The sequence below is a fragment of the Sturnira hondurensis genome, unplaced genomic scaffold, assembly GCF_014824575.4.
Source record: "Sturnira hondurensis isolate 20B ecotype Veracruz unplaced genomic scaffold, ASM1482457v3 Scaffold0007406, whole genome shotgun sequence".
Taxonomy (NCBI): Eukaryota; Metazoa; Chordata; class Mammalia; order Chiroptera; family Phyllostomidae; genus Sturnira; species Sturnira hondurensis.
In genome coordinates this window covers 15,298,913-15,317,166 of record NW_028080037.1, presented here as the reverse complement: position 1 = coordinate 15,317,166, position 18,254 = coordinate 15,298,913, and the positions used below count along the sequence as shown (strand labels likewise).

General features: G+C 40.4%; 1 protein-coding gene across 3 annotated transcripts in view; it reads left to right on the top strand.

The window, feature by feature from the left end:
* TTC28 (tetratricopeptide repeat domain 28) overlaps window positions 1-18,254 on the top strand; it is a 583,146-nt gene that overhangs the window by 176,875 nt on the left and 388,017 nt on the right. The window contains exon 1 of one of the 3 annotated variants that reach the window (XM_037052404.1): window positions 7,634-8,407. The exons of the other annotated variants lie outside the window; for them this stretch is intronic. Coding sequence (XP_036908299.1) covers window positions 8,381-8,407 — 27 coding nt within the window. The 5' untranslated portion in view covers window positions 7,634-8,380. Of the gene's footprint in view, window positions 1-7,633; window positions 8,408-18,254 lie in introns of those variants that run through there. 3 annotated transcript variants of the gene reach the window in all.

Genomic DNA, 18,254 nt, shown 5'->3' with positions numbered 1-18,254 from the left:
TGCTGTGTCAGGAACAGAAGCAGAAGTCTTATTAGAAAAATGATTAGACCACTGAAATACATGAACATTAATTCTGGCAGTTTGTGGCCCTTAAAATGTAATCAACACAAAAGTGTATGGTATGATGAAGAAAGAAAAAAAATCAGGATTAGCATAGTAAAATAACAATCGTAACAATAATACTAAACATATAGCATCAGTATAGGAAATATTGTGTATGTGTATGATTGCATATATAATTTAATCCTCCTAACAACAGTATGTAGGTAGGGACTATTGTTATTTCCATTTTATAGAGTTGGAAATTGAGGTACAGAAAAATGACGTAACAGAAGGCCACATGGCTAGTGTATGGTAGATCTAAGGTTTGAACCAGGCTGTAGTAGCCAAATAAAATCTGCTATCTCAAGAACCTAGGCAGGTCTCCCACCCATCCTTACCAGACAATAAATTATATTGCATTTAGAAGTATAGTATTATTCAAGGTTTTATTACCCTTATCCCTCTTTTTAAAAGAAACATTTTATTTATTTATTTTTAGACAGAGGGGAAGGGAGGGAGAAGGAGAGGGAGAGAAACATCAATGTGTGGTTGCCTCTCATGTGCCCCCTACTGGGGACCTGGCCCACAACCCAGGCATGTGACCTGACTGGGAATTGAACTAGTGAACCTTTAGTTTATGGGCTGGTGCTCAATCCACTGAGCCACACCAGGCAGGCCCCCTTACTCCTCTTTTATCTTCTTGCTCCAAACTCCATCACTGAGGGAATCATTTTTTTTCTTTAACTGAAAGCTTTCTACATATCATCATTATATGAATGACCACCAAATCTCTTTATAGTTATAGCTTTATATATACAAGGTATGTCTGGAAGTCCAACCATCATTAATATAACAGCCATTTGCATGACATTGGTGTAACCTGGCAGCCAGGGAGAGTGGATGGCAGTGCACATGTGTGAACAGTGACAACTTCACTGTACTAGACAATGGAGGCAGTAGACGCGGTCCAGCGAGGATATGTACTGTGTGGTCATCTCATTCAAAATGACTGAGCTAGTAGAGCAATGAATCTGCATCAGATTTTGCACTAAGTTTGAAAGTTCTTCTGTGGAAACTATTCGGATGATTCAGAAGCCTGCAGCTACGGACAACTGGTGATTGGCAGCTTCATCACGACAACATGCCTGATTATACATCGCATCTCTTGCAGGTTTTTTGGTGAAATGTCAAATCACCCAGGTGACTCAGTCCCATTACAGCCCAGATTTGGTGCCCTGTGACTTCTGGCTTTTCCCAAAATAAAATCACCTTTGAAAAGGGAGAGATTTCAGACTGTCGATGAGAGTCAGGAAAATATGATGGGGCAGCTGATGGCCATTGGGAGAACTGTGTGAGGTCCCAAGATGCCTGCTTTGAAGGGGACTGAGGTGTTATTGTCCTGTGTGGAGTGTTTCTTATATCTTGTGTCTTCTTCGATAAATGTTTCTGTTTTTCATATTATATGGCTGGGTACCTTCTGGACAGACCTTCTGAAACTTTAACTCCAGACTGTAACTCCACCTACCTATTCCACACCCTGGGTATCTCTTATCACTACCTCAGACTCTCTACATTTCAAACTGAATTCGGTATGTACCTGTTCTTTCTGTGATTCATACCCATTAGTGAGGTATCTCCTTTTCCTAAAACATGATGAAAATTTTGGAATCATCTTTAAATCCTTCCTGTTCTGTCCCTTTTATGTAACAGGTTTTTAGGACCTGTTTTACTTGTTAAATGTCTTTCAAGAAAGTCCTTTTTTCTGTTTCTGCTGTTGTAATTCAAGGTTGCTTTTTTCCTTACTGAGATATTTCGACAGGAACTTATTTGGCTTTCTTGTCTTGCTTGTTCTATTCTTTCTGTCCTTCACAATATTTCCAGAGTTGGTGTGAAACTCAAATAGATTTGCCAGTACCTTGCTTGGAATCCTGCACTCACTCATTATTGTATTCTTAAGTCAGGAGTTAAGAACAAGGCTTTGGAGTACAACTGACTTGAATTTTCTTTCTACTACTTTATAGCTATGATTCTTTGGGAATTTACTTAACACTTCAGTCTTGGTTTCCTCTTCTGTAGAATGGGCATAATAATGGTTCCTCCTGGTAAAGTGTTAGAAATAATCAACAACAACAACAAAAGTGTAAAATACTTGGCACATAATAAATGATAGTTATTGTTAACATTGTTAAGATAGTAGCATTCACAGCCCTCTACTCTTCACTACTTGTTTTCTTGTGTTCCAGATTTCAGCTCTCTTAGATGGCTTGCTAACGTGGCCCCCATGTGCATGCCTCTGTGTTTTGGCTCTGTTCCTTTAATCCGAAGCAGCCCTCCACAAACCCTTTTTGAAAGGATATGGTGCTCCCTCTCCTGTACAGCCTTTTTTAGTTACCACAGTCAGAATTAATTACTCTTCGGGGCTTCCATAGTGTTAATGAGAGAATACATGACTAGTTATGCCATTCCTCTAGCTCTTAAAGAGTCAAAGGAATAGGAAGATCAGTAAGTGTTTGGAGCTGTTACTGTTATTTTTATTAGTTGTGTATCTATTTTCTCCTTCGACCTCCACCATACTGCCATCTCCTCCAGGGCAAAAATCATCTGATTTATTTTTTCTCCTCTCACAGTGTCCAGTATAGTACTGTGTATACAATGAGTACTCAAGTCAAGTTGTGCTGAATGTAACGCATTGGGCTTCAGCCTCTCCAACACTGCCTGATAGTGGAAGGAAGAGAGGTGGGTAAGGATGGAGGCGATTCTCTCCAGATATTGTGGGGCGTTTTCCTCTCTAGCAATGGGAGCGTGGTCCTGCATCAAGTCGGCTGTGTGGCAGATTCTTACTGTAACAAGTTACTTTATATTTCTTGTTTTAACAAAGCAAGGCCTCTCTATGTTCTGAAAGTGCCCAAGTGTGTGAAATATCACTAACAAGGCCAACTTTTTTGGTCTCAAATCTGCTTCTGCCTTTTTATCCCTTTACTTTTCTAACACCTTCAGATACTTCAAAATAATTTAGAGGTCTTTAGGAAAATTAGTACATTTTCCAAATATTGTTTCACATTGAGTTTAATATCCCACTTCTAAAGCACGATACATTTAAATAAATATAAGGCCTGCTTTTTTAGGTATTTATGCTATGATCCATGTCAGACATATCACTCCTTAGGAAATCTTGAAGAAATTCACAACAATGAAAAAAGCTGTTTTCTTCATTCATTTCTCCTTTTTTGCATTTTGTGCAGATTTGAATTGGCAAGTAGTTATTGAAGAAACTGCTATTTTAGTAGACTGTTACAGTATCCTCTTTTAGTACGGGAGTGATTTGCAAAGTGGTATGTTAAAAAATGAAGGGGTGGTAAAATGTTTTCCGGTAGCTGCAGATCTGGCAAATTGTGTTCTTCCAGTTTGATATCGGATCTTTGAAACAAAAGGCTAAATTACCATTTTGAACTGTGTTACCTTGGTAGCTCTCTATAAATAATCGTAATGTATAAAATATATTGGTATAATAGTAATTCCTTAAATATTTCAGGTAGAATTACTGATTCAATTTGGAGTAAGCAAAATAAATAAATAAAGACACAAAGGGGAAAAACGATGATTTAAGGTAGTATTGGTATTTAAAGGCTAGTAGGTAATGATCTTCTATTGTGTGTTACCTGTTAAATAAACGCTGCAACACCGGACAGCAGGGGAAGAAATGTGATACAAATAAGTGACCCAAAGGAACTGTACATAAAAAACTGAAAACCAATTTAAAGCCTTGTATCACCTTGAAGCTTTAGATTGATTCTGTCTTTCTATAGAATCATAAATATATTTTCTCTCTCTACTTTCCTGATAAAACTCACTGTGCACAGACCCCTTTTCCCCAGTTTAAATAACTTTGTATTTTATTAAGTCCAATAACATCTGATCGGGGGGGATTGCTTGTCAGACTGTAGAACATGCGTGTGATGCATGTGGATTCATAGATGCCTTCAGAAAACCACCCCAAAGATTAGGAACCATGTGGGTCTCTTAATTTATATACAAGAAAGTGAAGCCTTGAGTGGTTCAAGTCAGAAATCACAAATTATGACTTGTAGATGAAGTTCAGACCTACAGGCATGTTTTGTTTGGCCTCTTAGGATGTTTTAAAGTTTTTGAGCAAACAGTTAAAAATCAGGAAGTTTTTAGCTTCTTGTGGAGACTAGGGGATCTGGAACTGTTGGAGTGATATTCTTGCAGGACATTAATGGACTATAGTTACTTAGCAGCTAACTCTTTTACACGATTCATGTATCTCCAGGTTAGCAATTCTTACAACTCCCTTTTGTCTTACACCTAATTCTCTTTCACTTATTCATTCACCTGCCTTGCCATTTTGAAGATTTTTGTTACATACCAAGTCAGAGGCAGAGTAGAGAGTAGAACCTTTTCTCCTGACCCCTAAGCAATTGTAGGCTTTTGCTGTCATCATTCAGGCATGGGTTTGTGAACCCTGGGTTCTTGCCCTTCCATTGCCATCGACTCTCCATGTGGCATCGAACGGGTCACTTGGCCCCTCCAACTTTCAGTTTCGATATCTGTCAAATGGTCATAATAAACACTTAGACATGTAAGTAGTTTAAAAGAACTAAAGGCTTATATTAAAAGAGCCTCATAAACTCATAGTTCATATTTTGTTATATGTTAGATTACTTAAGACTGCTCCTTCCACCATTAACAGTAGGCTGTTTGCCTACTGTTAATTTCTTCAATACCCTGCATTCTACAGGATAAAATTGAAATTTCTTTGCCTTACAATATTCCCTACCACTTGGTTCCAACATACCTTGCAAAAATGTCTTTTACTTAGTGTGGAATGGAATTTCACTCATGCACTGTTCATTCTCCACATACTCCCAATCCCCGTTCCCCGTTCCCCGTTCTTTTATCCCCTAAATATTGAGTACCTTTGCTGTGCCAGGCACTGTTTTGAGCCCTGGGGGTTATAAATGAACAAGACTTAACCTCTAACACTCTTACATTGAAGCCTTATATTTTAGGCAGGTCGATATCTTGTGTCTTGAATCTTATATATGCTTGCCTGCCTTGCTCTCCCTATTTTCCTTTTTCTCTTTCTTTCATTGCTTCATTCAACAAATATTGATTGAATGCTTATTGTGTCAGGCACCATTCACTGGTGTTTGCTCTGTTGTGACAGAGCAAAGTTCCTGCTCCCTTGGAATTTTTGTTTTTGAGGGATGACTAATACATTAAATAAATAAATAACATATATCTAATAAGGGCTTCGAAGTAAGATATAGCAGTGTAGAGAAGCTGGAAAGTAGTTGTGTGTGAGTTGTGGTGTTCCTGTTTTAGAAAGAATGATGAGAGGCAGCCCAGAGGGTATCTAGAGGAAGAGTGGTTCAGGCAGAGGGTGCAAGGAGTGGCTACTCGCCATAACCAAAGGTCAGTGAGGTGGCTAATGTAGTAGGGGCCGAGGGGGAGTGAGAATGAGTTCTGAAAGGTACAGGGGTCCAGTTCCTGAAGGGGCAAAAGGCCATGGTACCTTGGCCTTTTGCTCTAGAATGAGTTGTATATTCTCTGCGTTTTTAATTTGGATTCCTTTGTAAAACCTTCTCGATCATCCCTGTTTACTGTAATTTCTCATTCTAACTCCTGGAACACTTATTGACCACGTGACTCATGTGTTGCTTCACTGACTAAGGCAATGCTTGGTTGTCTCCTTATACGTCTTCTGTCCTACTGTCTTTACAACTTCCTCCAGCTCAGGGACTTAGTCTTCATCCTGTATGATGCTTTGTACCTCATTGGTACTTAATATATGTTTGTTTTGTGGGCTCTGGCCTCAGGTGTCAGTAATAGGAGTTTGAAAGCAATGTCTAAGTGTGAAGTGAAAGGACTTGGCGACAGATTAGACGTAAGGAATGACATTAAGGTTTTAGCTTGTGATCCTGGAAGAATGACAGTGGTATGGACAGGTAAAGAAAAGTTGGGAGGATAAACTGATTTGGGGATAGATTGATGAATTCGGTATGGAATTTATTGAACTTCTCTTCCTAGTAGGATGTCCAAATTAAGTCTTGCAGAATGATTGGCTATGTCGGAACGTATACAGAGTATTGGTATTAGTTGTGACTGCTGCCTGCTGTATGTAATTGCCGGAGCATGGACAGGCTGTTGCTCATTTCTAGTGCCTGGAACAGGGACTGGCCAATACTAGGTGCTTAAGTCATAGGCACTTAATAGTTTTATCAAGATGAGAGGTAAGGCAGTGTGTAGCATGTCATGGGAAGGGCTTAGTCTCTGGAGACAGTTTGTCATGGGTCTGAATTTCAGCCTTGTCACCTTCTTTGTGTTGTTTTTGGTTGAGCAAGTGACCCCTCTGAATTTCAGTGTCCTCATGTGGAAAATGAGGACCTTCCTTGCAATGCTGCTAGGAAGGCCTGGGAATAAGACCTTCCTTGCAGGGCTGTGAGATAATGACTGTGGGCATAAGTCCTGGCATACAGTAGTGACTCAAGAAAGCATGCCTATTCATTCAGCTGTAATTGTGAACATTAATTATTAGAAGAAAGATAATGCTTTCACCATTAAACTTCAGACTCTTAGGTTTAGAAAAGATCTCAAAAGTAATCTGTTTTAGTTAACTATTTTGGCTTTTTATTATTTATTTATTTTTAAAAAATATTTTATTTATTTATCTTTAGAGGGGAAGGGAAGGAGAGAGGGAGAGAAATATCAATGTGTGGTTGCCTCTAGTGTGTCCCCTGCTGGGAACTGGCCCGCAACCCAGGCATGTGCCCTGACTGGGAATCGAACCTTGATACTCTGGTTCGCAGGCCTGTGCTCAGTCACTGAGCTACACCAGCCAGGGCTGCTTTGGCTTTTTTAATGACATTTATATACGTCACCCAATCCTGCCAATGCATACAGAACTGTGAGAATGAGTGAAACATTGTTGAAACATTGGACTCATACATAGTATCCCAGTTACTATTGTTATATACACCAGTTAGTCTCCTAGTAACTTACACTACTTTTCATAGTCCCAGCTATCAAAAAAATAGCCTTATGATGAGATAGGAGTTGGTAGACATGTTGAATAACAAATAATAGAATTGCATAGTATTTTTTGTATTTAGAGTCATATCCCCTTAAACAGGGTGGAATCATTTTACAGAAGATGAATGAAACTCAATCTCCATAGCAGTATTTTTATAGTAAGAAATAATGTTAAGTTTAGAGAAGCAGAGTCTATTTTTGATTTTTTTTATTTTGTCAGATACCTTAAATATTTTTTGTTCAAATCATGTTAAGATTTTATAGCCTTTTGGTCCAGAGTCCTTTCCCATTTCCTTTTTCTCTCAGTGTAACTCAAAAAACTAAGTATACATGTTTTGAAATGTTTTCCTGGTTTTGTAGGTCTCTTCTGGCTCTGATTCCTTACGAGCTGTTGGGCAACTCTGAAACGTATGGTTTACTTTTTGGTTTGGAGCAGATGTCGTGGCACTAAGACCCAGAAACCGTTTGCTCTGTGTGGCTGGAGCTGGGCAGGCTGTGCTCGCACTGAAGGGAAGGAAGTCATTAGTGCAGACTGAGCTGTGGAGTTGGGTTCTTGCAGGATTTCCTTCCAGCCTTTCCCCACTAAGGTTCTTGGGAATTAAAAAAAAAAATCTAAACACACAAACCAAGTTTTCCTATTTACAGTGTTTAGGGAAGGTAGGCATTCGGGGAAGCAGATCTTTTCCCAAGTTATCCAAGAAGGAAGAGAAAACAGCGTAAAGAAGCTCTGATTACAGATCTTTGGAATTTTCTTTGCTAAATTTTACAAACAAGAAATATACCCAGAATTTTGGGAATTGCTCCAGGCTGCGCGTGAGGGTTTGATTGCTTGTCTAATCTTTTTTTTTTTTTTTTTTTTTTTTGAGAAGAGGAGAATTCGCCAAAAGGGGTTTGGATGGCAGAAGCCCGGCTGGGTTTCTGCAGCAGCTCGTGTTCGCAAGCTCTTCTCTGAGGGAGGGAGGGTCTCCGCAGCCGGCCGGGGGACCCTCTGCCACAGGCTCCTTTTGCGGGTGCGGCCCGGGTGGAAAATGCCCCGCTTTGGCAGGAGTACGCTGGCTGCTGGGACTTCCTAGCCCAGTGGGACGTGTGTTCGTGGTTTGGGGATACTTTTCATTGAACTGAAGGCGGAAAGACTGGACTCTCCTGGGCTTTTTGCCTTTGCAGTGAATATGGGAAAGAATTAGGGGGTGGGAGGGAGGCAGCATGACTTGCAGTCGCTGCTGCCCTGTGTCTGCCCTCAGCCCCCAGCCAGCATCTTGATGTTCCACGTATCGGCTGTACAAATATGATGAAATGGCAGCCCCGGAAGAAGGTAAGTGTCCTGGAGTGGGGACGGGGCCCTGATGTCCTACCCAGGGAAGGGTGACAGGGAGCGGTGGCCCTTGGGTCCCTCCACCCCTTCCGTAGTTTGCTGGGCTGGCTGGTCCAAGCAGCTCCGTCCCCTTAGGGACTTGCACCACTCCCTTAGGGACGAGTTACCAAGACTGGTCTGTGTCCATTGCCTGCTTAAGTTTTTCCTTCTTCGTAAGCCTAGACTGAGTCTCAAGGGTGACAGCTCAGAAACACCCGGTGGCTTTAGAAGCTTTGGAACCAGGGACATGATTAGCTTTGCAGGAGCTTGCCAAGAGCTGCCAGGGTCCAATGACATGGTGACGCCCCTTTCTCTGGGGGACACTTGGGACTGTACCCCTGACACATTCCGGAGTCCCTGCAGGTGGGTGTTGTTGTAGCACCTACTTCTCCAAAGGGGTTAATAGGCTTGGAGCCTCTGGCAGCTGCTTCCCCAGGGCCCCGCTGGGGGGCGAGCATCCCCAGCACAAACTGCCCTGCAGCTGGTTCCGGCTATGGTGCCTCTTGCCCGAGAGCCTCGGCCCAGCCCAGGAGGGCCTTCTGCCTGTGGGCTCCCGGGCAGTCTTGTGGGCCCTTGAGTGAGCACGCTGCCCATTGTGTACTGGTGTGTGTCTGTGCGTGTCAGTGTGCACGGGTGTGTGTGCATCGATCGTGGGGAGGAGGGGGAGGGGGCACTTGCTTTTTGCAAGATTATTTCCTAATATGGCTCCTTTGTTGAGAACTCAAGAAAAAAAATCCAGTGGTTCTATCAAAATAAATTGCTATTGGTCCCAGAAATAACGTTTCTAACTGTGGGACTGGTCCTTACCCCAGGACGTTCAGGGAGAAAGACAGCTTTCTTCAAGTTGTTGGCAGCTGTAGGCTTGGCTAGGGCTCCCTTTTGCTAACTTGTCTGACTGGTGCTAACTGTTAGATGAACCCAGGGGTTCACTGCACAGCAGGACCTCCCTCCGCCCCCCACCCTCACCCTCAATACCTCAGTTGGCTGTGGTTTTTATTGACATTCTTCTGAAGGAAAACATAGCGAACTGAATGTGCTGTGCCCTTCCCCTGCCGTGACCTGTCTCTGTTAGCAGCTGCTTGGTGTTTTACTTGAACTAGCTAAACTGACTCTTTCTTTGTAGCATGATGTGTGATACCATGTTTTACATCAGAGCTTAAATGGAAATCGTGTGAAATGCACGAGAAGATATTGTGCATTTGTTTTATTGCTAGAGGAGGTAACAAACCCTGCTTCATTGTAGCCTGGTGAATTGAAAGGTTTTCTTTGATATCTAATGGATACAATTTTGATCTCTCACACTAAGTCATTTGTACCTTATCCTGAAGTCAGAATCTCTCATAGATTAGTTCTCACCATTGCTCTTTCAGTGAGATCAGTTTCATTTGTTTTAGTTAAGAGATCCATGTATCTTCCTCCCAGATCCCCATTAAAATCTAAGTTAGGTGAGGAAAACCCATAGAAGAAACCATATAATTAAACATTTTAAACAGATGCTGTGTGTTCCTGAAGCCACCTCCCCATTTCTTCTATATTTGTAAGTTGAATATTTATGAGTGCTTTTAAGATGTCTGCAAACTATACATTCATAAATGTCTGTTTTTTCTATTTTACCCAGTATGCAGTAACTCATATGGTTATGTCTGTGGAAACCCCTCTGGGTACTGGTATTGCTTGAACCATGGAAGTATTATTCTTGGCAGTCAGGTGGATTTCTGGACTCTGGCAGATTCTGTTTCAAGTGTTAAGATTCACTCTGCAGTATTTACTCACTCTCTGATGCTAAAATTGCTATACCAGAAGGTTGTGTTTCTTCACTGTATTTATAATCCCAAATCATCATGTTATAAGGATCCAGATATAATTCTGCAGAGTTCATAGAAGATTTATAAATAAGCTGAGCTTTCAAATCCTGTATGACTATTTGGTTGTGGCTTGAGAACAGTTCTTGCTTCTATATTGGAAATGGAAGCTTCCTTGGAAGAGACTCAGTCTTAAACTTTGGTAGGGCACCAGTAAGTCTTTACAAAGATTAGGTTTATTTTCTTTCTCTTACAAGAATACTCACATGATCAGATCATTGCCATGGTTTCTGGCTGAGTCTGTTAACACATTTGTAGTGCTACAGTCACATGCCATGTGTTTTACCAAACTGTTTCATAAAAGCCATTTACACTACCGATAAGAAGTGAGACTGCATTGATGTGATTTTTAACAAAGCTAGGCAGATCATTCACAGAATGCTGCCCTAAGCAACCTCTGTCTATGGCTGGCCATCATGACTAGGATTTGTTGGTGACTAACTATCATGGTGCCTGGTGCGACTCTACCAGTGCTGGCTTTTGTTAATTCTGGTCTCACTGTAAGAGAATGACCACAGGTTCTAGGTTTCTTTGTTTCCAACTGAGCCTGTAGCGGAGTACAGGATTGAAGGGGAGCTCTTCACTCTGCTTTTCTCTGCTTACTTGCTGGGTTAAACTAAATACTAAAATTCAGGATTATGGGCTCTGGAGGATTCAGTTAGGGTCTGCTACCTTTGCACAAAAATTCCCTCTAAAGCATGATTAGTAATGTTCTACCTTTAGGACCAGTGAAGAGCTTAGGACCGGTCTTCCAGAGAACAGTGAGACTCCTACCCAGAGCCCTGTAATTCCTCTAAGGGCAAGATTCTATGCAGTTGCGATTGCATCATGGTAAGAATGGCATTTAATATCATGCAAATAGCAAGTACCATTTTTTAGGTACCTGCTCTATGCTAGGCGTCTCTGCTTGATTTATGTGCATTCATTTACTTCTTATCTAATGAAGTAGTAGGTGTTATAAATTGTATTTTGCAGGTAAGGAAATAGATACAGAGAGATGACTTAGGCAGAGCCACACAGCCTGGCAGCGTCAGAGCTAAGATTAGACCAGGCCTTATTTACTTCAAGACATGTGTTCTCCATCATGGTACTCGGGAATTTTGATGCCCAGGGCTTTTAATCCAAGAAAGATAAAGCCTGAGAGATGAGATGATCCCCAGATATGAAGGTTAGCCACAGCTTTGCTCCCTCATTTCTACATACCCACACCAAGACACTCTTTTCCCCCTCCCCTTCTTGAAGAAACAATGATTTTATCTATGTCTGAATTCTTGAAGCATTTGCAATCTTTGCCCTTTTAGGCTGATGGTTTTTTATTGATAGAAACCATTATATCTTTTCATGTACTACCTTTCTCTCTTTATATATCCTGCCTCTTAATTATACTTCAAGCTCCTTGAGTATAGGAACCATACCTTGCACTTATTTTTTGGTGCCAAAGGTAATATAGTTGCTCAATAAATATTTATTTGATGTAAAAGTATGTAAGAACTATTACTTTGTAAAACTTGTATTTTTAGACTTTATTCTAAGAGGTGGTATAAACTTTAAATATAAAAGGATTAAAAATGTTTTAGTTTATTCATAGATATTAGACTATGGCAGATTATTAAAGAAACCAGAATATTTGAGCACTCACTCCTAATCTTTGGTAGAAGACACCAGGGAGGGAGGGGACAGGCCCACTTTCCACAAAACCCCCGTGGCAGTCCTGTTCAGACACACCCTCAGGCTCCACGGACCAGGCTCCTGATCTGAGTCAGAGCCCTTTTGTTGATACAACCTTATTGGCCTGGCAAAATACTCTTTCCCTGCTTTTACAGTAAGAGGCTATCATAAAGCACATTCTTTTTTATCTTGTATTTGCAGGAATTATATTAATTAAAATGTTCCTCTCATAGGAACATGTTTGTTTACAATTCTGAAGTGATTGATTTCTGCTCTTTAAAATCCAAGGATTAGTGTCAGATAACACTGTGTAAGTAAGACTGCAGTCAAAATCTTCAGGAAAGCTACTGCTGATTAATTTTTTTATTGCTTATCTAATGTATTTTACTGTTCACACATAATAAAAGATCATCAATGGGAATTTGTCACATAAGCTACATTAATAATGTCATTTTAGGATCATATGATATATTTATCTTGTTATGCTTGTCACATTAATATAATGTGAATCTGGTTTCTTAAATGACTTCTCTGATGGACCTTCATTTAGAAAGCTTGTTTGGAAGCTCACATGGAAGGATTTTTGTCTTGTAAATTTATGTTCTGGAATAGCTTATTTATTTTACAAAAGAGTGCATTTCAAATCCCTTCACTTTCTCAGTGATAAAGTACTTTCTCTCTGGATTAGGAAGCTGAAGTCTCAAATTTTGATGTAACTATACTAAATTACCTAGTTACCTGCATGAATGCTGTACTGGCTGTTACTATTAAATTATTCACCCGGGGTCACAGTTTGCAAAAATAATCAAGCATTGTGGACAAAAGTAGTTTTAAAGAGAAGTCTTAGGAATTCCGTGATAAAGGTCTTTCTGCAAATACATTCTATGTACCATTCCCAGATCAGTGCAACCAGAGACCCAGGTTTCGCAGCCCCAGGACTTACACCCCTGGGCATGTCATTTAGTCTTTCATATCCTGCTCCCCACTGTTACAGTTTAGCTGCTTATTATCACTTGCTGGATCTATTGCAAATGGCATCTGAATGAGTTTTCATTTTTCTGTCTCTTTTTAATTCTGTTTTTTCCTTCTTATTCTTTTTAGAGTACCACATTTTTGGACCATAAGATGCACCTAGGTTTTAGAGTAGGAAAATAGAAAAAAAATTTTTGAAGCAAAAAATGTCAAATATTTAGTAACATAAATAACATATTATTTCAGCAATGTAAGTGTAAACAGAACTCACCAGCAGCATTAACAACCATTATTCCTCCTAAATTTGGAGGGGAAAAGTACGTCTTATAGTCTGAAAAATATGGTAATTGTTAAACACACACACACACACACACACACACACACCCCTGCTCCCATGGTTCAGTCCTCCTAGAGTCCTGCCATGTCTCTCCCCAGGCTGGGAGAGGTCTCCAGACTCGGGTAAACCCACCTTTCCCTAGAGGGTGTGCAGGAAAAGACTGGGTTATTGGGAAAATAGGAGAAATTCTGTTTTTTAAAATGTATTTTTAAATCGAAAAAATAAAAAAATTAAGCTTTAGTAAGCTTTCAGGATAGCTGGACACGTGTGCCTTTGTGTTTTCAGGTGCCGCAAGGGGTTCTTCATGGGGCCCACTCGTTGTTTATGTCAGTCACTTATTCACCTACGTTGTACTGTGAATTACTGTAGTTTCCATAGTAAAAAGTCTTGCCGTAAGTGGTTAATTTTATTAACCAGAAGAAGAAGTAAAGAATGTAGTATAAGTTCTATAGTAACGAAGAGGATGATGATCTCTGAAGCCCGAGTGCCGGGGTTGGAATTCCAGCTCCGTCTCTTAGTGGCTCTGTAGCCAAGTTACTTAACCTCCCTGTGCTTCAGCTGTCGTGTCTGTTTAATGTGAATGGCACCTGGCTCTTAACACGACTTTGAGGATATAACATGACACGCTCACAAGGAGTACCTGGCCTGTAAATGTGCTTACTACGTTTTTCCTGTTAGTATGATTGCCCCCTGCAATCTGGTTGGATGTGGCTTACCAGGCTTCTTTACATGTGCGTCTACTCCTTCCTTTGCCTGGAATGCCTTCTTCCTACTCTATTTAACTTCTCTGTCTTTTGTCACTGGTTATACCTTAAGCACTTCTCTGTATGAATTCATCTATAATTGCTGGGCATAGTTGGCTACACCCTCCTTCAACCACATTTGTATGGGACTCATTCATAGCCCTGTCCTGCAGCTGTTAGTATGTATGTCTGTTTCTACTGTTGTAAGGGTTTGAGGGACAGGCACAGAGCGGGAACTCAATGAGTAAATGATTGAAAAAATGTAGTACACTAATGGTATAAATTACATTTAATGAAAAATGTAATGCAATTATGGATAGTGATGTTCAACCAGTTGGCAAAATTCTCATACTTGTCCGTTATTGGAAATGCCTAACTTGCAAGTTTATCTCCACCTATTTTTCACCCTCTCAGAACACCATACTGACTATGAGTAAGGGCAATTTATTAAAAGGATACTATTAACTAAGCACCTATTAAAAATAAAGTCACAGTTATGTGGTAGTAGTCATACATTATGTATGTACTAAATGCAACCAAATTGTACACTTTAAGTGGTTAATTTTATATGAACTTCACCTCTATCGAAAAGAAGAAAAAAATTATAGTTGTTTTTCATGTTTCTCACAGTTGATCATAAGACATTAATGCAGCGACACCATGGTTGTAAAACACTGGAATAAATCTTTATTCCCTTCAGCCCTAAATATTTTTGATTTTGTAAAATTGGTTGGGAATGGTCATCTACAGAAAACTGCTTCCAGGAACATTTGAGAACCTGGGAATTGTTGGTAGATTTGATAAGAAGTGAAGGAAGTCAGTGGTGAGGAAACTTGATTTGATACCTTTACTGTTCAGGAGCTAGTCAGTAAGTGTTGCCAGTGTGAGAGGCTACAGAGTTTAATTAGCCCGACTTCAAGAGAGGGAGCCAGCAGCCACCTTCATTTTGCTAGTCAGTCATGGGGTGACATGCTGTGGAAAACACAGCGGAAGCAAGAGAAAACCTGGAATTCCTGTCAGCTTTAGCTTCCACAGTGAATTCATTATATCATTAATAATAATAATGTTATGCCTCAGCTTTAAGACTTTGCTTTTATTGATGTGCTAAAACCATGTCGTTTTATTAAAAGCTATAAAAATTCTATCATTTAACTGATATTTTTCAGGTTTACATGACGCTTTTGTCCTGAACTTTATTGTAAGGAGGAGTATTCTCATGTAATGGAGCCCTTTAATTATGACACTATTGTTTAACCTGTTAGTCTTCTTTATAATTTCGAGTATTCTGTTCTTTTAGCATATACCTTTTGTGTCATAAACTTAGCATTTCCAGGAAAGTTGCCTGAAGTAAGTTTGATGGCAATTGTCAAAGCTGTACATGAGGCTTTTGCTGGTAGATGTCTCTCAGTTTGGACTCTGGAAGGGCTGCGATTTCTCTCACTTGTTTCTAGTCATGTAAGCCAATGTCTATTCATGGATGCACCCATATTTCCAGCATTATTTAACTTGTGAGAGGTAGTATTTTAAATTCATCATATTGGAGGACTGACACTTGCAGAAGCAGAGATTTGGAGTTACAGAGTAGTTAACATTTGGAATAGGGTCAAAGTGGAGTTGGGAGACAGGGGAGGTCATTGTGTGAACGCATTGTGTTTGGATACGTGTTCTCCCAAACAAGCAATGTACCCAGACTTGAACCTAGACACGTGGTAGTGGAGAGCAGGGAGGAAGAGACCCACGAGGAAGCGCTGTTGCCCAACCTGGAGTAACTGTGATGACCTTTGTTGGCATAACAACACTTACTAGATTACAAATAGTTTTTTTTTTTAGTGGGTAAATGATTCCTTATTTTGACTTATCCAATGTAGGTGTTCCTTGTTTTAAGGAAAATACAAGTACAATATTTTGAATCTGAGAACAGATTGAATTTCACCTATTTTATATAACTTCAAGAACCTTGGATTTCCATTATTTATTTGGATTATTAGTTCATTGCTCTGATAATTAATTGTTAAGCATGTTAGACATATTTTATACTTTTAGTATTTGTAAATGAATATAGCAGGAACCCATGCACACATTTTCAGGGTCATACACTGTGGTATCTGTGAAAACCTATGTGCTCAAACCCAGATCTGCCGATGTTTTTGGAGCTGTGTTTGTGGAGTTGAGACTCGCCAGCATAAATGAGATTGCTCTGGTTTGGAGGAGTAGAAAGAAAATGTCCTGGTGAGTGGTGGTGCGTGCATGAGCATTTGGTGGACTTTAGACCTTTATGACTTAATAATTAGTTTTTTTCCAAGAGAGGGTGGGCTGGAGAAATCAAAGATAAAATGCAAACTACTGTATTTTGTTAAGAATTTTGGTAACAATATTAGGCTGAATCATGGGGATTGCTGGTGCATGGCCATCTTTGACCTACAAAAATAGAAATTTACTATGGTTCAATTAATATTTGGGGGGATTGGGAAGGGTGGTGGTAAATATTGAAATTATCATAAGACTACAATGTGTTTGAGGGATTATGAATTTTAATATTCCACAGTCACTATGGTTTCCGTAGAAAATTGCTACACTAATATTTAATTTACCTGTGGTATTCTTGTGAATTTCCTGTTAACTCAAATTTAATTCAACTGCCAGCCCTTATTAAATTTCAACCATTTTTATGTGAAATTTTCTAAAATATCTTACACATTTTTTGCCTTCTTATGCAGAAGGTACTAAGCATGATTTAAACTTCTGCTGATTACTCAGGATTATTATCACAAACATGAAATTATTCTACTTTGCTATAATATGTCAACATTATAGGAGATTTTAAAGAACATAGAATTATGTGTTCCCATTTTGAATGACCTCAGATTGCCCTTTTTTTCCTTTTAAAATCTTTTCATGCCTTCTTTGTACGGTTTTTATCTTTCTTTACATGTTGCCCAAAGGAGTGCTGCTGTCATGTGCCTTCCTCTTGCAACTCTGCTTCATATTTCTTTCTTCTCTGTGGTGGGCGCTGAACTGGGCCTTAGCTGTGACTGAGGTGAAAGCAAGCAGGCACTGAATGAGGGTTTCTGTTAAGAATATATGGACTTTAGAGTGTGAGTGTGGCTTTTCATTTTGACTGCTTGGAGATTTTTTTTTAAACTTAACTTTCTGATTTGAGGCTGGGTTTTATATAGTTAAGATGGTTAGAGACTTCCGCCAAGATGGAGGCATAGGTGGAAACACTGTGCCTTCTCCCACAACCAAGTTTGAATACAACAAAGGTTTGGAGAACTAGGACACACCCAAAGACCACAAAACGGAATTATATGGAAGTCCGAAAACTATGAACCGTTCAACGGGGATGGTAAGAGGGGTGGAGCCAGCAGCGGAGCTGGGTCAGGCAGGACAGATTCCCCGACCTAGGCGCACAGGCAGCCCGGAACCAGTTGGGGTGTGGGGCAGACTGACCGCGGTTGCACATTCGCGCACAGTGAGACGGACCACACAGGCCCCAGGGGGCGAACCCAGTGGTGGAGGGCTGACGGCGGTGGCACACTCTCGTGCAGTGGGACGAAATGCGTGGGCCTGGTGACGGTGGTGGCTGCGGTGCCAGTGACAGGCGGCAGAGGGAAGCCATTGTCCCTCTTTGACCCTGCCCCCACATACAACGTCACAACCCAGTGACTGAGTTGCCCTGCTCTAGTGAACACTTTAGGGCTCCGATCCTGCTATGGAACAGGCACGAACAACCCGAAAGATGGCACAAGAAGAACTCAAAGTCCCAGAGCCAATAACTCTAAGCGACCGAGAAATTACCAGCCTCTCAGAAGCACAATTCAAGACACTATTTATCAGGATGCTCACAGAACTGGTAGATTATAGTCACAAATTAGAGGAACATAGTCACAAATTAGAGGAACATATGAAGGCTAAACTAATTGAAATGAAGGGAGATGCACAGGAAACCAATAGTGATGGAAAGGAAACTGGGACTCAAATCAATGGAATGGACCAGAAGGAAGAACAAAACATCCCACCAGAAAGGAATGAAGAAATGAGAATTCAAAAAAATGAGGAGAGGCTTAGGAACCTCCAGGACATCTTTAAACGTTCCAACATCCGGATTATAGGGGTACCAGAAGGGGGAAAGAAACAGCCACGAGTGGAAAACGTATTTGAACAAATAATAAAGGAGAACTTCCCCAGTCTGGCAAAGGAAATAGACTTCCAGGAAATCCAGGAAG